A 22,389-nucleotide genomic window follows, 5' to 3' on the forward strand; every position below is an offset into this window, starting at 1 on the left:
TTTTGGAAGTTGCATGAAAATTGGACATCGCGTTTTCTTAAAAATGGACATTTTGGGTCAAAATTGAGCATGAGGGCGCTTTTCATGATTTTTCGAAAGTTAACATCAGGTATTTCTTTTGAAAGTCCAAAACAAGTTATAGCAGTCGATAATAGGATATGCAGCTTATAGAATACGAATAACCTCTATAATTATACCTTCAAAACGGCCGCGAAAGAAAGAATTGTATAAGGTCACTCAATCATAAATATTCGATAGATTACAACTATTTAGTGGAAGTAAGAACAGGACAAAACAAATGTACCTGCATAACATTTTCCATTTCCAAATAGGTTAGTGCTGAACATGCTGAATAGTCAGCGATTTTACAGGTTTTCAAAATAGGTTGTTTTGTCGAAATTTAGAATTCAGCAATTTTACGTAATATCCTGTAACTTCTATTAGAAACGTCCAATTTCTAACATCTAAAATTCCTAAGAAAGCTAAATATATGTAAATTTGAGAATATAAAACAATACTTAATGCTCTTCATCCCTAAATAAATTTTTCGGTATAGATCATTCTGGGACACCCTGTACATACACTTAAGTACATAATAAAGTCACTATAAACACGCTTATAGTTCCCAAAATATTAGCAAACACAGATTCCTAAAACTACAGATGTGTAGATTTGTGTCATTTTTTTTCAATTTAGCAAGCATCATGATCAAATCCATCTGATCAGATGTACAACATAAAGGAGTATTTCGTAATCCTATCATCCTCTTTGTATGACATTTTTCAGTAGATATCCACAAAAAAAGCTTAGTCCCAAAATTCCAGTTGATTCCGATTTTGCGTTTGTGAGTTACGCATGATTATGTGTATTACACTGCTCCATAGACAATGTGTTGTAATTTCGTTCTGCTGTACCAGAACGTAATTCAAATTCCACCATATTTTTGCTAAACGAATTAATCTGCAAAAAAAATGTGTACATAAACATTATGTAGCCAGAGGTTTCCAGTGGTATAAAAATCTCAACTTTTTGTGATAAAAGTGGGATGATGATGCTGTAGATCACGAAATGCCCTAAAAAAGCCTTAAATTCATTGTTATACCCATCTATATCTTTTGGATTCCTGCTTTCGGGATTAGTAAAAACAACGACAATAATAGCAACAACAACAGCAGCAGCAGCAGCAACAGTAAAAGTAAAACATGTTGGATATATTGATTAAATTGACCGCAACATTACACTATTTTACACGTAGCAAATGTCACATACTATTAATTAATGCAGAAGAGTATATCAATGTATGACGTGTATTCCAGGCTTTTAAGCAAAAAGACAACAATATGGGCACTGTAGATGATATGTTTGCATCAACTTACAACCAGGGACTGCCGACTAACCATGACGAATTGTTCATTCTATATGATCAATGGGCAGATTCTTATGACCAGGTAAATTTTCCTTACTGCGTAAAAAAAGTATCTTTGCACTTGGAAAAGAACACATAATTTATCAACATTTGGGTAAATGCCCGGGTAAATGTATGTGTTTAATGTATGTGTTTAATGTATGTGTTTTATGTATTTTAATATCTTATCCTGCGTATTTTGACACTTCTTTGAATCTGATGTCATCTCTACAAGCATTTACCATTATTTGAATAGGAAAAGGTCGCATTTTAACAATTAGTTGACTCATATTTAGTTTTAGAATTATACGAATTATAGGCACTTTTGCAAGTGTAAAGGCGTCCAACTGACACGCGAATCTTATATAGGCCTACATGTCTATACTAATCTGGCTTCAAATCCAGTTGCTTAGGTTGTTTACATACCAGGGCCGGATTTACCATTGGGCCAGATGGGCCCGGGCCCCAAATATATGGGGGCCAATAATTGCCCTCTATATCATTTATTTTTGGTGCTTCGCGCGCACTGGCCTTTATAAAGCAAAATTGATGTTCATTTTGGCCTAAAATTGCATGAAATAGATTTTTTATTAAATGACATATTAAATGAAGGTGACCTGATATATTTGGAAAATCAAAGTCTTTAAAACCTATGTAAAACACAAAATGTTGTCACATTCAAGCATTCATGAATATACGAGGGGGGGGGGGGTCATATAATTTTGAGACCAAAAATAGGGGGGTTGGCATATAATTTGTTAATACCCAAAATAGGGGGGGGTGCTGGTGACTCAAAAATTTTAGCGCTGCGGGCATTATTTCTTCACTCTTAAGTTTTGGCGCGCTCCGCACCTTAGTGCCGACAATGAATTGTCTAAAGTCTGTGTAAGCGGAAGAGGGGTCATAAAATTTAGACTCAAGATAGGGGTCGTAAAAAATGACCCCCCCCACCGAAGACAATGACATCCCCTAAAGTGGGGGGATGAGGCTGTCAATCAGGTTACCCAACTTAAAGTAAGATATTATTCACACAATATCCCGTGTTAGCCAACACAGATGTCTACAAGTTTCGTCCACTGAATAATACTCCGATCAACTGCCGACCTGCACTTAGTATGGTATTGAAGCTATTGGATATTTGATAGTATAATAATTATTATCTGGGATATTTACTATGTTTTGGTTAACTTTTCAGGACTTCAAACGATTTGGCTATAACGGACCTCAAGTTGCTGCAAGTATTCTTGCAGATAACGTCCCTGACAAGGATGCCCGAATTCTCGATTTCTGTTCTGGTACCGGTATGGTAGGCGAACAGGTAGGGGTAGTGTGAATGTGATATGAAATCATGCATGGATCTTTGAAACAAATGCTAAGTCATCATCATCATGTATAGCACAGACTAGACCAGAACTTAAAAATAGTCCCATCATGTTGTAATGTATCTCAAATTGTTCCTCTTGTCTCAGGGAATTAAAAAAAGTCAATTGTCACAGTTTTTGCTTAGTTCAGGAGTTATTAGATAGAATAGGTCAAATGTTAAAACTTTCATACACAGAGGTCAAAATTTAAAATGGTCCGACTTCATCGAAACTGGTCTCAAATTACTCCCCTTAATTTAGGAAATCTCAAACATATTCACATTTTGGTTCAATTTTTATTGTCTTGTCCCCTTCAGAGTTAGTGGATCCAAACTTCAATAAAAAAAATTTATAACCTTTGACCCGTGATTTCATCCGATTCTGAGGTTATACATTTCTTAAACAAACTATTTTCCTATTTAAAAAAAACACCTATTTTCATATTCTTGCAAGGAGCACATTTTACAAACCTAACTAGTCTATCCTGTTTATAGTCTCATGTGTTTTAAATCTTTTAAATATTTTATGGTATTACTTCTGTATATATTATGTAGTTTGTAATTTTATAATATTTATTTGTTTTTACCTAGCTGGGGTGTAATTTTATAATATTTATTTGTTTTTACCTAGCTGGGGGGTTTACAACACCCCGAGCTAGGTACTGTTTTTCTACCCGATTCCTCTTTCTTTCTTTCTTTCTTTCTTCTTTCTGGGAACAAACTTCAAAATGCTCTCCTCCTACATGTTACACCCTACAATTACGTAACTAGCACATATGTATCGGCTATAACCAGTGCCCATAGGGTGCAAACAGAATTGGGATCAAAGGTCATTAAAGGGGCATTTTTGGTATATAACCAAATATCTTCAAAATGCTTCTTCTGCCACATATTACATAGCACAATGACGTCACTTACACATGTGCATCGGCTTTACCCAGTGCCCATACCTTACACACAGAATTAGGGTCAAAGGTCATTAAGGGGGTAAACTGTTACAATTATATTATCTAGACATCTGTAAGGGGTATGGGGCTCAAATTCAGTGACAACAAATATCATGACCAAGGGAACATTTTGCAGGGGTCAGGTCAAAGGTCATGCAGAGGTCAAATTTTAGAAATGCATTTTCTGGACATCTGTAAGGGGTGCGTGGTTCAAACTCGCTGACAACAAACTTAATGACCAGGGGAACATTTTGGAAAATTTTGCAGGGGTCAGGTCAAAGGTTATCTGGGGTCAAATCTTATAATTTCATTTTCTGAATCTGTAAGGGGTATGGGGCTCAAACTCAGTGACAACAAATCTCATGACCAGGTGAACATTTTGCAGGGTCAGGTCAAAGGTCATGCAGAGGTCAAATCTTAGAAATGTATTTTCTGGACATCTGTAAGGGGTACGGGCTCAGACTCGGTGACAACAAACTTGATGACCAAGGGGGGCATTTTTGGAACATTTTGCAGGGGTCAGGTCAAAGGTAATCTGGGGTCAAATCTTAAAATTGCATTTTCTGGACATCTGTAAGGAGTACGGGACTCAAACTCGGTGATAACAAACCTCATGACCAGGGGAACATAATTGGAGCATTTTGCAGGGGTCAGATACCTCCACCAACACGCCCAGCTAGGTTTGTGGTCTATGACCACCATTTGCCACTAGTATATCTTGTATTTACAATTGGTGCAATGACTTTCTAAGTGTATTCTACATTTATTTCTTTGTAAATCATTTGTTTATATGTTTTATTGTATCGAGGGCCCCTATGGAAAGCAGTGCTTGTACTGATCAGGGTTTACCCTCGTTAAAGATGTCATTAAAGGCACATATAAAATTAACAGATGTGAAATAGGAGTATAAACTGACCAGTATAGATCAGTTGTAGTCCTACTAATTCATGGCATATTGGATGGCCTAGGGGAAAGTTAGCCCATATTAGCAAGACTATCCTTGCCTTCAAGGTGAAACAAACCTACTCATGTTACCCTCTGGCCATGGGCTGGCCTGGTGTCAGATCTTACCCAGGGAAAGATGACATTCCAATATATGCCTTTAAATAAAAATAAATAAATAAAAATATTCTGTTTGCCTAGAGGAGAATTTTGAGACAAATTGCGATTTTTTTGTGCATTTTTAAAAGTTAGCCTTTGTGCATGAGATATTTGACATTTGACCTAGTTTACTCTATAGCACCTGAAATAAGTAGACCTATGTTAGTGCAGAATGATAGTTGACTTTTTTATTCCTAGCATTGAGAGGAACAACTTGAGGTATCTTACAACATGGTAGAACAAATTTTGTTGATTTTGGCCCAATATAAACCTTCGACCACTTGTGGAAAGGATGGGGGCATAGAAAAAAATGGAACCAATTGAGGTGTAAGGATGCCAAAATCATTGGGTCCACTGATGTAGCAAAACTAGATGGTAACTCAAAAATCACCCGATAGCGCCCTGTACTATAATTTATTCGAAGATTTAAACATGGTATCATGAAATTACTGGTAACATCTTATGGTTAGTATTCGGCCTATTAAACTTCAACCTTAGCATACGGACCAATTTGCTAAGTTTTAATATTTAATCATTCAATTATAATCTGATGATTTGTTAACTGAATCAAACAAAATAAGTATTTTGTTCTTCCATTTTACCCTTTAAATGACTTTTAACAGGGGAAGTTCCAACAACAACAAAACTGAAGCAGATTTTTACTCTTGTATTTCGTATTTCTTATATTTCTTTTTGCCGTATTTTAGCTTAAAATGCATCAGTTTATTAACATAGATGCTATTGACATGTCACAGAGTAGCCTCAAAGTCAGTGAAGAAAAACAAGTTTACAAAACACTGATCTGCTCCAAGATTGGCTCAAATCCTTTGGACATTATATGTGGTAAGTCATCTATGGCTCTTCACTTCCGTACATGTGTCATTTGAAGTTTATCTATATCTGATCGCACCAGTGGCGTAGCTGTGGGGGGCAAAGGGGGTATTTGCCCATTTTGACAATTTTCGTCAAAGCACCCCCCCCCTTAAAAGTTGTCTCCCCCCTCCCACCTTTGCTCACCCACTCAAAAAATGCTACATGGCGCTGTGTATACTTTAGTGTACGGCCGAGAGTCTACGATACTAATTCGGAAAGCTGCGCGTCTTATAATGTCTCTGCCAGTGCCCCTATAGGACAATCAAATTGAGTTGGACTTTTGGGGATATTTTATTTAATATACTCATATGGAAAGGTTTCTATACAAAAACGATTCTCTTATAAACCATCATGCGCACAGTTTCCACCTCGATACACCTGAGCACACATTTTCGTCCCAAGAGCTTCCAAGCAGAGAACATCAACAAGCAGCGAATGTCTCCACCACAGTCTTTGATTACACGGTTGAGTACATAGCAATGTAGGAGCTGTGAAGCTTCTAGCTAAAAATGGGCCTCTTTGATTGGTTTTTGTCGAAACCTCGAGTGTTCCCTTCATCCAGTCAGAATTTATTCCGATGACGTATCATTTATGTGACATATTTTCTGCACAATTCATTTTCCGCGCATTGAACAGTGTTGAATTTCGTATCAATATTCATATCGCCTTGTTAAAAAAAATGAAAAATGAAAAATATTTTTAGACCAATCAAATCCAGTATACTAGAGTGTTTATCCTTAAAGTCAAGTTGCAACATTTCCATAAAAATAGTTTTGTATTTCTGTACCACAAAATATTAGTTTGTCCCCTTTTAATTTTGACCTCAGCAGATAATGCAACACAAAGAAAAAATTCTGTTCCAGCGCATAATGTCGCCAATGCATAACCCTCTGTCGATTGTGACCGACTTCGGTCCTTTTGATGTATTATGACCTTCCTGCACGCCGTGTACGTACAGTGTTTTGGGCACCGCGTACGCGTTCGACTAATATCTGCAATAAACGCTCGTGGCGCATACGGAGCAAAAACAAAATATACCAGCAGGAAAAATGGAAACAAGGAACAAATGCAATCAACAATAGAACATTTCAAGATACATCAAGTAAAAAATAACAAAGTATACTACAAATTAATCCAGCTCATAAGCAAGCTCGAAAAAATATTTCTTGAGTGAGGATTTGAATGACTCGATTCACGAGCAACTGCGAATAAAATTGGGAAAACTGTTCCATATGCGTGGGGCTGCCACATAGAAGGCGCGATCACCCTATGAACGAGATGATTTAGGTTGAACAAGGAGAGTTTTATTTGCAGAATGGAGACCGGGCGAGAAGGGTTGTAAAAGTCAAGAAGCTCATATATATATGTAAGGGGGAGCAATTCCATCGACAACCTGGTAAAGCGAGTAACATAAGTTTGTACATGTATTTCAGCCGGAAGTTAACAGGGAGCCAGTGTAAGTCAAACAAAACAGGAGAGATGTGTTCAGAAGGTTTTGTGCGGGTGACCAGTCTAGCAGCGGTATTTTGTTTGAGTTGCAGTCTGTGAATTTGATCTTTTGGAAGTCCAAACAGAATGGCATTACCCATGCCTTAATAATTAAACGACGTCAAAATCTCATATTTTGCCACAATTACAGCACTTAAAGTCTGGATTAATCTGGGTATGTTAGTGTACTAAATTACAGGCTCTGTGGCAGTTGAGATTGGATTAAGCACGTACTTCCTTTCTCTTGACCCAAAGGCTGACAGTAAAATTGTTAACTTGATTGTTGGGAGTGGTCTTCCTTTCCTTGTTCTTTGTCTTCAAATCTGTTTCTCACTTCTCTTTCCATACAGGCCAGCATGCTTATAAAGGCTTTTTAGCCTGGTTTAAGGATTTTTGTTTGAGCCTGGTCCCATCAGGTCCCGGGATCAGGACCCAAGCGTGTCTCCATACGGAGCGACCGTTTAAACAAACAAACAAAAAAACATTACAATATTGTAAAAATCAGAATTTTGAACAAAAAGATTGAGGCGAATTGTTGCAATACGACTTGCGGCTGATTGTTGCAATGCCTCATATTCTACACCACCATACCAATGAACAGTGACAGATTTGTTGTTAAATATGAAACGAAATTTAAACCTGTGCAAGATAAATTAAATAAAGCAGATAAAGAAAATCACTAACAAACGTTTTTTGTCTTGTTTGTTTCTGTTGAAACGCTTTTGCTGCCTAACTTAATTAGTTAATGCTACATCGATATATTACCATGATTACTATGAAAATCTATAATATAATTGTAGTGGAAAATCATAGATCTACAAAATGTTCAAATGAAGTGATGCACATGTTGCATTATATTGATGAATTAATATTATTTTGTTGCATATCTTTTTCGACGAACACGTTCTGTACACGTTTGACAATGATTGACTCAATAATCCACAAAGATCAATATTTGTTGATAAATTAATATTATTATTAATGAATTATTTCATTGCTTATCGAGTACGACGATATAATCTTCACACGTTGGACAATGATTACTTTTTTTCCGTAAATTTTATTCTTTGTACTTGAAATACGTGGTTGGAGAGAAAAAGTACAATGTGGATTCACCAGCTCTCAAAACGCACCTTACCAATCATACATTTATTATAAGCTTAACAACTCTTACTCTTCATTACAAATTATACATAAATAATTTTGACGTTTATTCACTGTAAACATTTTAAAAAAGAATTTCATTTGTTCCGAGAATTATTTGTATTATTCTGTATCAAAGCCATCTTAATTTCTTAAAATTCATTTGTGACTTTGAAATTAAGACTTGATATCTTTCCACATAGTTTCTGCAAGATTTGGTTCTACCTACATCCCGTAAATAAACATCTCAAAAAAATAACTAACCCCCCTTAAATAATGACCATTATTCAAAAACGGGTGATTGTATTGCAAATCTGTTAATTTTGACACCTCATTTGTAGCAATTGACTAAATATTGTCGTCACAGCGTACATTTAAATCAATGTAACCCAAGATTTGAAAGTTGCAGTAAATTGTATTGACTTTGTATTCAGTGTCATGGAAGGAAATCTGTGTAATGATATCTGAGTGTTTTTGTATTGTAAAAATTTGTATGTAAGTGCAACTTTCAAATCTGGACCTCACTACATTAAATTGACCGGTGTTTTATTGTTTTCTGGGCTATCGTATCAAAAATGCGCAGATATAAATTCTGCTTCCAACGCATTTTACAGATTTGTAATACAATAGCCCGTTTTTGAATAATGGCCATTATTTAAGGGGGTTTAGTTCCTGTTTTTTTAATGTTTATTACAGAATAATGGTCAGGAAAGGTTTCTGTCCATATTAAACCAAAATAACCATGATAACAAGATGAAGTAAAAGAACCCCCTACTGGCTATTAACCGAGGACTTTAATGTCTGAATACGGCACTATGTCAAATGCGTCGCTTTTCAAAGAGATACATTAGAATGTTTAATAGAATAGAACAACGTTTTTGAATCAGTAATCATATAACGGATAATAAGGATTATGAATTTCAGATACATATGACGGATTAGTGTGCTGTGGTTCCTTTATGCCCGGTCATCTGAACCAATCCTGTTTTCCAGAGATGTTACGAATTGTTAAACCAGGTAAATATTTACTATTTTTCAATAATTGTTACTGATCTGTGACAGGTAGACCACCTTTCTCAATTATTTACCTGTTTACCATACACTTCCTACGCCATAGATGTAGTAGTGGCTTGTGATTAATGCAGCATTTTCTTTTATTAAAATCTATTTTAACAAATTCGTCATATTTTCTGTCCATACAATCCGTTTAGGGATCGGATAGCGATGTTTGCACAGTATTTTTGTGGGACATGGGAGCACACCAGACACACCAAATTGCATTCTGAATACGAGGAATGTCCTTCTGATATCAAATAATTTAGATCTTTTGAAATCTGCGATATAATACAAATGTTATGGTAATTGATATTTTTGACATTTAACAGTTCTCGAAGGAAATTTTATAAATCTAAACGCCCACCATCATCTGAAAATTTCGTATATGTGAGGTAATCAACCAATATCAGTCGGAATTCGCAAATACTGATTTTAAGATATAGCTAAATAAAGGAAATATCCTGTTTCCTAGTGTTTCGGAAACTCTTTAACTGCTCGTATCTTTTGAACGGGTTGTCCAATTTCAATTTGAAATTTGTATATCTCCGACTTCAGACTGATTTTGCTTGATCACACCACATCACGGATTTCAAAAAAATCAAAATAATTATTATTTGATATCAGAAGGACATTCCTCGTATTATTGAGAATGCAATTTAATGTGTCTGATGTGCTCTTAGGTCCCACAGAAAAAACTGTGCAAACATGGCAAATGTTGCTATCCGGTCCCACCATTGGGTAACCAACAACATAATTATGCGATGTTACCGAATTTTGTTTTCAGGTAAAGCGAATTTATTAAGGAAAAAGTCTACTTTTGCTTGATCACGCCACATGGCGGATTTCAAAAAATCAAAATAATTATTATTTGATATCAGAAGGACATTCCTCGTATTATTGAGAATGCAATTTAATGTGTCCGATGTGCTCTTAGGTCCAACAGAAAAAACTGTGCAAACATGGCAAATGTTGCTATCCGGTCCCACCATTGAGTAACCAACAACATAATTATGCGATGTTACCGAATTTTGTTTTCAGGTAAAGCGAATTTATTAAGGATAAAGTCTACTTTTTAGAAATCCCCCTCCCCTTCGCCTAAAGTCCTGGAGTCCATTACGAAGGTTCGTAAGTCTCGAAATCGTAAGTTTCGAGTCGTAAGTTTCATTTTACTAAACTTACTTACGAACGGTATTCTTTTAGTAAAAGTAAATAATGATAGGGATTTTTTTTCTTTGAACAAGTTCATTAGGAATGTAGATTTCAACTGTAAATTTTGTTCATTTTGAACAATTCCTAAGTAAAAACGAAGTTTTTGACTCACGTTTTAGTGACGTTTCATCACTACACTAGTGGCTTCATCAGACTGGCAACTCATCACATCTGACTGTTTCCTTTTATGAGTGACAGTAGGCACCGTTGAGGGCGTGATGATTTGGTCAAAGATGTTGTTGAGTGCGTAGGCCCCCTCGTCCTTGTTCAGAGTGAAGCCATTTGGATCCGCAGAAAAGGACATGACACTCTAAACAAGGACGAGGGGGCCTACACACTCAACAACATCTTTGACCAAATCATCAATGGAAATGGACCCAAGTCATATTGATTGTATTTTTTTTCCATAGGTGGTATTATCGTAATTTCAATGAGAGAAGAGTATCTTTGGACTGCGAAGGAGTTTCAGAATAATCAATTGGAAGAGGCAATTCAAGACATGGTTGCTCAAGAAAAGTGGAACCTTGTTGCCACGAAAACGTGTGAAGGGTTCTTTCATGACAAGACCGGTGTTACATTTGTCTTCAAAACTATTGTTTGATGGAACCAAGTTCAACTTGTAACTGATAAATACCAGCATCATTATGTCCGAACTGTAAAATTATTTAGTTGTTCCTTATAAATCTGGCTCTGGGCTTGTAACCATGATAACATTTGTCTTCAAAACTAAATTCTAAATAATCATAAAATTAATTGACACATGCATGACTTTTTTTATATATTATATAAAATGCTAGAGTGAACATTAGCCATGAGGAGTGACACAGCTCACGAACTTATATAGGCACCTAGGAACTATAAAAGACAACCACATGGGCCAGAAATCAGTGGTTCACGGCAGCTTAGGAACAACAAGAGTGAAGGGGTACAGTAAAACATCATCCGGGATGATTTAGTCCTGGCCCTGTCCTACAGACCCGTATACAATTTCTCAGGAAGAAAGTTTGAATGTTGATTCGAGTAGGGTATGCATAGGTCTTTCAAATTCTACTAGGTGGAAAATTCCAAACCCGGGCAAACTCTGTATATGGCCGTTTTTCAAAATGGCCGCCAAAATGTACTTATGAACCAGGTATAATGACAATAACTCTGAAACTATTTGACCTAGAGGGGTGATTGAGGTGTCTATCCCCACTAAATCAAGGCTGTCTGATTGAATGAAGGGGTTTCATGGTTGTCCGAGGTCTAGGACACCTGAAATCCAAGATGGCCGCCCGTAGCAACCATAATCATCATATTCGCCAGATGAAATGACAATAATTCGGAATCTGCTTGACCTACAAGGGTCATTAAGGTGTCTATCCCCACTAAATCAAGGCTTTCTGATTGAATAAAGGGGGTTTCATAGTTGTCCGAGGTCTAGGACACCTGAAATTCAAGATGGCCGCCCATAGCAACCAGATAATCATCATATTAGCCAGATGAAATGACAATAATTCGGAATCTGCTTGACCTGCAAGGGCCATTTAGGTCTCTATCCCTATGAAATCAAGACTGTCTAATTGAATGAAGAGGGTGTCATGGTTGTCTGATGTCTAGGACCCCGGGGTCTAGGACACCCACAATCTAAGATGGCCGCCCATAGCAACCATATAAATATTCACATTAACCAGGTGAGATGACAATATCTCAATAATTATTTGATCCAGAAGAGCAATTAAGGTGTGTAACTTCGCTAAATCAAGGCTGTTTGATTAAATGATGTGATATCATGGTTGTCTGAAGTCGAAGTCACACCAAACCAGCCATAGCAACCACTATTAACCAAGTAAAATGTCATCAATTCTCTCTGTGTCAGGTGGCGCTGTGTAGCGCTGCTGTGGTCTTCACAAGAGTACGCCATCTCACTCGATCCGATGCCAAGTGTGTTGCACCTTGCATTCCCTGGTTAGAAACCAGCTTCACGTCATTAGTCCAAGATGTTGGTGGACGTCCTCTTCCTCGTTTGCCTTCCATGGCCCCTTGCAAAATCTGTTTTTCTACACCTCCATGTTTCCTGACAATATGGCCAAAGTACTTCAGCTTTCTCTCCTTATGCCGCTTCTGATGGTTAGACTTGTACCAATCTTGTCAAGGATCCAGGAATTTGTTCTCCTGTCTTTCCATGTCACTCGTAGAAGCCTCCTGTAACACCACATCTCAAAAGCATCTACTCTTTTCCTATCATTCTTGGTCATAGCCCAAGACTCGCATCCATAAGTGGCAATGGAAAACACAGTTGCACGAAGTAGGCGTACCTTGAGGTCAATGGATAGGCCTCTGCTTTTCCATATGCTTGACATGCCCTGCACAGTTGTCCTTGCAATAGCCAGTCTTCTCTTAATTTCAGTTGTGCTGTCACCACTGTTGTTAATCATTGAACCCAGATATTCAAATTGCTTCACCTCCTCAATCTGTTGTCCATCTATCACAAACTCATCACTTTTTCTCTCTCTGTCTACAACCATTATTTTTGTCTTCTTTGTGTTCAGGAGAAGGTGTTTTTCTTCACTGGCCTCTTTGATGCGCTTCAAAAGATCAATCAGCTCTACTCTGCTGCTACAAATAAGAGTGGTATCATCGGCGTACCTCAGGTTAGTAATTCTTGTACCGCCAAACTTCACTCCACCTTCAAACCCCTCCAAAGCTGTTCTCATTATGTCTTCAGAGTAGATGTTAAATAGGTTTGGTGATAGCACACAGCCCTGTCGTAAGCCTCTTCCAATCTTGAACCAATCTGTGTCTCCACTACTTGTTCTGACTGCCGATTCTTGGTCTTCATATAAGCAGCTGATCAGATCCACAAGATGACTTGGAAAACCCATCTTTTCATAGTTTCCCACATCTGAGGGTGGCTAACACAGTCAAAAGCTTTACTGTAATCTATGAAGCACATGTAAAGAGGAAGTCTATGCTCTCTGCATTTCTCAATCACATTCCTGATATTGACAATTTGGTCCCTAGTACCCCTTCCTTCACGAAATCCTGCCTGCTCATCAGATATTTCCTGATCCATTTTGTTCTTCATTCTCTTGATGATGATCTTCAGAAGCACTTTACTTGCATGACAAATCAGGCTGATGGTCCGGTGATTGGCACACTCTTTCAAATTTCCCTTCTTTGGCAGTGGAATAAATACTGCCCTGCACCAGTCTCTCGGCCATTTCTTCTTTTTCCAGATGATACCACATAGACGCCACATTAGGTCTATCCCTTCTTTCCCAGTTGCCTTCCACAACTCAGAAGCTACATTATCAATGCCAGGTGACTTAGCATTTTTCATTTGTTCCATGGCAAGCTCAACTTCAGATCTCAATGGTGGAGGTTCTTCCTCACTCGTTTCACACTGTACATACACCTTGTCATCTTGTGCCTCAAACAGCTGGGAACTATACTGAACCCATCGCCTTTTGATGTCTACACTTTCGGTAAGAGTGTTACCTTTCTCATCATTTATAACATCCATCCTGGGGTCCACTTCTTGGTAAGTTCTTTGGCAATACCAAAAGCTATTTTTGAGTCACCCTTACATCTTTCCATTTCCACACACTTCCTTTCGATGTAGTTTCTTTTGTCCTCCTTAACACTTTTGGAGACCTCTTTGTTTAAGCGTGCCCATTCTTCCTTTCCTCCATCTGCCTTTGCTCTCTTCCTGTCATCAGCTAGGTTTAAGGTCTGCTGAGAGATCCACGGCTGTTTCCGTTTCATCTTTCTAGGGATGTACTTCTTTGCTGTGCTCTGGACTGCTTCTTTCATGTCTTCCAACAATTCATTTGGGGTCTGCTCCTCTTCATTAACTTTCAGTAACTCATCAAACCTGTTCTTCACATCTACTGAATATTGAGTGGGAATGTTGTCAACATCATACCTGGTAGGTGGTGCATTGTCTCTCTTAGCTCTCAGTTTTAGTTTTACTTTGGCTACAAGTAGCTGATGGTCACTACCACAGTCAGCGCCTGGTCGTGTCCTGACATTTTGGAGTGATGTTCTCCACCTCTTCCTGACCATGATGTAATCGATCTGGTTTCTTGTTCTATCTCCTGGGCTCATCCAAGTCCACAGTCTCCGTGGATGATGCTGAAATAACGTGTTCCCAATGACTAGGTTATTAGCTTCACAAAATTCCTCCAGTCTGTCTCCACGTTCATTTCTGATCCCAAGTCCATATTGGCCTATACACCCAGTTTTCTCCTTCATTTTGCCAATCTTAGCATTCCAATCCCCCAGTACGATGAGTAAGTCTCTTCTAGGTATACTATCCATAACTCCTTGTACCATCTCATAGAAGTCTGTCATCTCACTCTCTGATGCATCTGATGTTGGTGCATACACTTGTATGATAGATATATTTAAAGGATGTCCTTGCAGTCTTACAGTCATCACTCTTTCATTTATTGGATTATATCCCAAAACACACTTGGCTGTGGTTCTTTCTATTATGAAACCCACACCTCCACGTTTCCTTCCAGTATCTTTTCCAGAATAGATAAACATACTTCCATCATCTGTAGTGAACCTCCCTTGTCCAAGCCACCACAACTTTGTTACTCCTAGGATCTTAATATTGTTTGCAACCATCTCCTTCTCCACAACTTCAATCTTTCCTCCTGACATACTGCGTACATTCCATGTAGCAATATTTATTGGCTTCCTTAAAGGGGTGCTGTTCCTTTCCTTCCTGGGACCGTCAAGAACAGGACTTCCTGTAGCAGGCTTTAATCCTGATCTGTCATCACCAACAGGTGTACTCTGAGCAGCATCTCTCTCTTCCCCAGTAGCCATTGACGTATCTTCCGGCCTGCGGGTCGCACCTTCCGATACCATCGTTTTCTTTTGACTTTGTACTCTCATGCTTACATTCAAGGCCAAATAGTACGGTGGGTGGCCAGGTCCTTCCGTATTAGAACCTCTGTAACATAGAGGCTGGATTAATGCCGCCAAACTATGTTTTTTCACTAAAAAAAATGGGTTAGAGTGTCATTGAAACAGCATTATAAGCAATAAATATTCAAAATAATCGATGAAAAATGGCTTTGAGGGTTATAGCAGAAACATTTCTCCCTAAATGATGTTGCTAATATGTTTTTAATCCAAAATGGCGCCGATTATGAGGTCCAAAATGGCCTTCAAAATACATTTTTTCACTCAAAAATGGGTTAGAGTGGCATTAAAACAGCATTTAACACATTAAATATTCAAACTTATCAATGGTAAATGGCTTTGAAGGTTACAGCAGAAACATTTCTCCCCAATTGTGTTGTTAACATGTTTCAAATCCAATTAGTGAAAAAAACGTATTTTGGCGGCATTAATCCAGCCTCTATGTTACAGAGGTTCTAATTGATGACATTTTACTTGGTTAATAGTGGTTGCTATGGCTGCCATCTGGTTTGGTGTGACTTCGACTTCAGACAACCATGATATTACATCATTTAATCAAACAGCCTTGATTTAGCGAAGTTACACACCTTAATTGCTCTTCTGGATCAAATAATTATTGAGATATTGTCATCTCACCTGGTTAATGTGAATATTTATATGGGTGCTATGGGCGGCCATCTTAGATTGTGGTTGTCCTAGACCCGGGGGTCCTAGAAATCAGACAACCATGACACCCTCTTCATTCAATTAGACAGTCTTGATTTCATAGGGATAGAGACCTAAATGGCCCTTGCAGGTCAAGCAGATTCCGAATTATTGTCATTTCATCTGGCTAATATGATGATTATCTGGTTGCTATGGGCGGCCATCTTGAATTTCAGGTGTCCTAGACCTCGGACAACCATGAAACCCCTTTATTCAATCAGAAAGCCTTGATTTAGTGGGGATAGACACCTTAATGACCCTTGTAGGTCAAGCAGATTCCGAATTATTGTCATTTCATCTGGCGAATATGATGATTATGGTTGCTACGGGCGGCCATCTTGGATTTCAGGTGTCCTAGACCTCGGACAACCATGAAATCCCCTTCATTCAATCAGACAGCCTTGATTTAGTGGGGATAGACACCTCAATCACCCCTCTAGGTCAAATAGTTTCAGAGTTATTGTCATTATACCTGGTTCATAAGTACATTTTGGCGGCCATTTTGAAAAACGGCCATATACAGAGTATGCCCGGTTTTGGAATTTTCCACCTAGTAGAATTTGAAAGACCTATGCATACCCTACTCGAATCAACATTCAAACTTTCTTCCTGAAAAATTGTATACGGGTCTGTAGGACAGGGCCAGGACTAGATTAGATCATGTACAGTCATCTACGTACGTCAAAGGGTGTACAGATTACCGATTTAGCATGGGGGACACAACAGGTGCTTAAAAACACATTTTGAATTTGTTTTTTGTCCATTTGATACTTAATTGAATGTGAGCGAGCGAATGAATAAGTTAAGGGTTGAGGAGGTCGGGCGGGGACATCTAGCATATTTAGTTCGAGAGGGTCATTATTCCGAAAAGGGCTAAAGTTACATAGTTTCGTCAATTTACGTTAAAATTAGAGTTAAAATTAGGGTCAGGGTTATGTTCAGTGGCGGCACTACGCGGGGAGGGGAGGAGGGGAAATACTTATCTTGACTCCCAAATAAATAAATCCATCACCCATTCCTTCCGAAGAAAATGACAGCCCCCTAAGTTCCCTATCATCGCGTGCAGAAATTATCCAATAACATCATCGGCAGCTACTCAGTTCTTACCTTAATGCCAGCAGGAATCACATTTCGTCATCAATATGAGCAATTACCACGCCCATTTAGCGCGGAAATAATGAAATATAAGTTTTTAAATCAGCTATATCTAGCTTTTCCGTCATTATTTTTTTTTTTGGTAATGGAAAATCCAAATAAAGAGTTTATGTTTCGGGTCAAATTATTTTATCCTTTGCAATCAATGCCACTATTTTGCAAAAGCAATTTTCCTTGTAACCTGTCATTTTCGCTTATACTTTTGCGTGTGGAATTTGTGTACATCCGGGTACCTTACATCGTTCAACACGGTATGGCGACTTGTAGATGTCACGTGCGCATTTATAAAAGCGCATTTATATATATACCCGAAGTCCACTGCTGTGAGAGCAGAGCAATTAAGGCATGGATAAGCTAGAGCTGGTGGCTCTTCGAACTACAAATCTATTATGATAATGAACAGTGAGGACAGTATTTTATGCCTTTTTTCGTGCTTTAAAAAAATATATGTGTAGTGTATCAATGCCTTACTGTTTTTGATAATGGAATTCAATATTAAGAATCTCAAACTTTTTCGATCGTTTGTTTTTCAATAAACACGATTTTACACGGGCTACAATAATGTTTGTAAGGTGGTGTGCCATTTTTAGTTTATTATTTGATAACGAACTTTACTGACGACATTAATAATTCAAATTTGGTGTAAGCATAGACAGTAGAGTGCTATGGTGTAAGCAGGGAAATTTGTAAACATTTCAAACGATATGCCAAAATATCAGGTTTGAAAAAGTGTAGCATTTTCAAGTTAAAAGATCGTATGGCTTTTAAATATAATTATGTGACGTGTCATGTCAAAAGCAGACACTTTTGGGCAGGTTATCAATTTTGAGGTTTTTACATATCTTACATATTAGAGATATTTTGCTCCACAATGCCGTTTTCCCCAATGAAATCGGACATTCCAAAGCGGAGATATCAAGTTCGAAAGTTATGGTATTATAAAATTGGAAATTGAGATATCGGCCTATTATTATATTGATAATGCTGAGAATAGGAATTACCTTTAAAACTTTCTCAAAAAATAGAAGATGCCAGTTATTTTCCGGTCTGAAACTATCAGACAATATTTTTAACAATAATAACATCACAAATTCGTAACAAACTCAAATTGTGAAAAAAATCACCCCGGGCAGATTTTTGGCTATTTCTCCATTTACGATCCTACCCAAAAGTGTCTGCTTTTGATATGACACGTTACATATGTGTATTTTCATAGGGTATGCTATAGTTTATTATAGTACATTATAATCGAACTTGTGAGCGCTCTCCTCAGCAGATATTGCAATACCCAGCAAACATAAAAATGTTCTTAAAACGTTTATTTTAAAAGTCGGGTTATATAAAGTTCTTAAAACGTTTTTGAAACGTTATTGTAAAACATTTGGGCCAAACAATTTTGTAAAATATTTTGTCAACACTTGAATAACATTCTATTTAGAATGTTTTGCAGCAAAATGTTTTTGAATGTTATTACGTTTTTATACCCTTTATATAACCTGACATTTAAGCGTTTTCTTTAAAACATTTTGTGTTTGCTGGGTCAGTCGTGTTGGTCGGATCCAGATGTGTAAAACAAATGAGGCTACACATACCATTTTAAATTTCGGGTTTTTTTTTCTTTTTCCTTTTTTGTTTTGTTTTGTTTTTGTTTCATTTTTTCTTCATTTATTTCAAAAAGCGTTAGGGGGAACTTATAAATTTACATTCGTGACAGTGTCAGTGAGTTATGAACACAAATAAAGAGAAAAAAAGGAAAATATGGTTACCTCAGATGTCTCTTTGTTGCCAGATGTTGCCAAGTGCGTTGCACCATGCCTTCCTTGGTTACAAACCAACTTCACGTCGTTAGTAAAATATGTTATTGGACCTCCCCTTCCACGTCGGCCTTGAAGACTTTCCATAGCTCCTTGCAAAATTTGTTTTTCTACTCCTCCATGTTTTCCAACAATATGACGAAAGTTCATAAGGACAAACATACCGAATGACACTTTCATTGACGGTACTATTCACTTTTAAACCACTCCTAAGTACATTATTGTTTGAACCGTAAAATATAAATGACCATATAGCCTAGCTTATACCTTGGGCGTGGTCGTAAAATCTTTTGAACACCTGGCACGTGTTCATAAAAATAAGCGTGATAGAATCTCGGAATCTGCGTGCAGAATCCTATTATCCAGTATAATGAACAAAATATTCAGATGAGATGAGTGGCATGCATATTGGCGCTGGAAATACATTGCGAATTTCTTTACAAGTGTACTTCGGTTAAAACTATAAATACGCACGTGACCAGCAAGCGTAACCAAATCCTCATGCATTGACCACTATACAAAAAGGGACAGGAACTCTTTAGATAAATATCATCAAATTTATAACGGCAAATTCACCGTGACCTTTCCAGCCATAAACCCGCTTAATGAAGATTAAACCGAGATATGCAGTACTAAACCATTATAGTAATCGATTGTCCAACGCAAATTTATTAGCACGTGATACTATTAATCAAATGAGCGATCGAATTGTCCGCTACGGTCGACTAATCCAATCGATAATGACGCTATTGACACGTACGGGCGGAGCTCCACTGACTGAGTTTTGGGGTATTTTTCACTGGTTTGCTGTCATTCACTCATCAAGACGGTCCCCCGTTATTATAAGGAGTATGCTAATGATTTAAAGATTGACATGTAGAGAATAAACCATACTTGATTGACAGAAAGTACTAAATTTGGTTTCGTGACACCCCTCTTGCAAATACGACCAAGCCTTTCTCGTACAAATGTATGGCCCACGTTATTAAAGCTTGTACCGGGTTGAAAGTTCAGATATTTTAAAAAAGAATAAGTAATTGAAACAAAGAGCAAGTACTAAAATCATAGCTTTTATACTTTTTCATATATGACGCTAACTAGTTCATCTCCTATATCTACAACACAGCGCTACCAGTAGAGTTCAATAGAGGTTATCCGTGTTCTATAAGCTGCATATCCTATCAACGACTGATACAGGAGGGTGAAAGTGCATAGGAACAATGCCGGAAACTACGTCACGCTATTGTTCGACCTAGGCTACATATTTTTTAACGCATGCGTGTTCGTCAATACAGCTTTAGTCTCCTCCTCCTTCGCAACACGGTACGTGGAGTGTCTGGAATCACACTGACGGCGGAGGAGAATACTAGCTGGTCAGACAGTTTAATTTTATCAAGCATATAATACCTGAACAATCACCGTCATTTGATCGATTTACGACAGAATATATTGTATATTCAAAATATAATTTTAATATTGTAAACCTGTTAACTTATATATTTGTGTACTAAAGTATAAGAACACGTGAATAAAATCATGTCGAAGACAAAATGGCCGCTAATCCGCCTATTGTCTAGACCTAGGATACGTATTCCGAATGAGGGCAGCAGTCTAGGATGCTTACCCTTCGTGTAGATCCCTGACTGATATACCTTGTTCAGGACTTTCAAAAGAAGTCCCTGCAATGTGCAACCATCACTGTTTCAAAACAGCCCGCCAAAGTCATGCAGGTAATTCCGAGGTCGTGCATTGAATTGGTTTGAATGAGGAATACTACGGGAACCAGCGCCTTTTGTTAGAAGTCACACATAAGTGAAGTGGATAACCTCTTTTGCCTATTGTGACTGCCCCTGTGTTGTGTGCATAAATGTAGTTAACAATAACTGCATGATGATTGAACATGTTGAATTGCAAAATTATTTGTAATATTTGATCAAAAACAGCATTTTGAAAGTATTTGACGACGGAAAAGATATTCAACGACGGAAACGTTTAAAATATAATCACAACGTTGAACAAAATATACAATTTTGCTGCACAACAGTCTCATGTTGTTCCGCCTTTGCATTCAAAGGTATAGAAAGACCACTCGCTATGTAAAAGGTCACTTCGAGACTTACTGTCTATAAGCTGTTATGGCAGCGCGGAGATGGTAACGTGCGTATTTATAAAAGCGCATTTATAGATATAAACGAAGTACACTGTTTACTTACCTCAGTTATTTGGCTCAACTTACCTCAGTTCGAAAAATGTGTCTTGTGTGATGATAGTCTCATTAAGTTTGCTTTCTTTTTTCTGTTTTATAAAAGGGGTGACCTTTTATAAAAAGCGGTGCTGGCCTTTCGATCATTCCCTTCATAATCGTTTCGTTTAATCTTCCTTTGTAGTAACTGTAATGTATCTTATAAGTATTTGTCTTTCTTCTTTTTTTCTTCTTCTTTTTTTTCGTTGTACAATTTGTACATTTCCTAATATTTTACTGATTACTATGTTGATTTTACAATAAAGCACATCAAATTTTTCTTCTTGACAGTAAAAACAATGCCTATAAATTAAATTTAAAGTGTGCTGACATTGTAGCAGCTAAGCCCGGTTAGCTCAGTCGGTAGAGCATCAGACTTTTTAATCTGAGGGCCAAGGGTTCGAGTCCCTTACCGGGCGAATTTTTTTTGTTTTATCGGGAATAACTCATCCAGCGGGGACTCGCGCTCCGCTATTCGGGAATAAAACTTGGTACATGGTGTTATTGGGACAAGAAACCATAGAGACAATTTTTTTATTCTTATTATTATCCTAATGGTTGCATTTAATGTAAGCACGTCATATAAAATATATTTTTCTTTTTGTGAGTAAAAACAATGCCTATAAATTAAATTTAAAGTGCACTGACATTGTAGCAGCTGAGCCCGGTTAGCTCAGTCGGTAGAGCATCAGACTTTTAATCTGAGGGCCAAGGGTTCGAGTCCCTTACCGGGCGAAAGTTTTTGTTTTATCGGGAACAGAGGATGTTTAAGGGCTGGGGTATGAACGTTTGGACAGTATTTATTTTGGGATATTAGAGCACATCAGACATATCGAATTGCATTCTGAATACGAAGAATGTCCTTCTGATATCAAATAATTTTAATTTTTGAAATTCGCAATTTAATACACATTTTATGGCAAATCATTAAAATTGATATTTTTGATATTTAACAGTACTCGAAGTAAACT

The 22,389-nt window shown here is 37.5% G+C and overlaps 1 protein-coding gene and 1 non-coding gene across 2 annotated transcripts; both read left to right on the forward strand.

Moving 5' to 3' along the window:
• Positions 1 to 1,289: 1,289 nt before the first annotated feature.
• On the forward strand, positions 1,290 to 12,377 carry LOC140144336 (uncharacterized). The gene is made up of 5 exons (XM_072166160.1): positions 1,290 to 1,448; positions 2,601 to 2,723; positions 5,521 to 5,656; positions 9,242 to 9,334; positions 10,993 to 12,377. Exons 1-5 carry the CDS (start codon positions 1,341 to 1,343, stop codon positions 11,181 to 11,183), a joined length of 651 nt encoding a protein of 216 aa, XP_072022261.1. The 5' UTR covers positions 1,290 to 1,340; the 3' UTR covers positions 11,184 to 12,377.
• A 9,703-nt stretch (positions 12,378 to 22,080) lies between these two features.
• Trnak-uuu (transfer RNA lysine (anticodon UUU)) lies at positions 22,081 to 22,153 on the forward strand. The gene has a single exon. It is a non-coding gene; the product is annotated as a tRNA-Lys (tRNA).
• The last annotated feature ends 236 nt before the right edge of the window (positions 22,154 to 22,389 follow it).

The sequence above is a fragment of the Amphiura filiformis genome, unplaced genomic scaffold (assembly GCF_039555335.1).
Source record: "Amphiura filiformis unplaced genomic scaffold, Afil_fr2py scaffold_50, whole genome shotgun sequence".
Lineage (NCBI taxonomy): Eukaryota > Metazoa > Echinodermata > Ophiuroidea > Amphilepidida > Amphiuridae > Amphiura > Amphiura filiformis.

Coding starts and splice junctions, on each gene's coding strand:
- LOC140144336 (XM_072166160.1), top strand. CDS start 1,341: ATGGGCACTGTAGATGATATGTTTGCATCAACTTACAACCAGGGACTG. Junction 1,449..2,600: donor GGGCAGATTCTTATGACCAG/GTAAATTTTCCT, acceptor TTAACTTTTCAG/GACTTCAAACGATTTGGCTA. Junction 9,335..10,992: donor GTTACGAATTGTTAAACCAG/GTAAATATTTAC, acceptor TTTTTTCCATAG/GTGGTATTATCGTAATTTCA.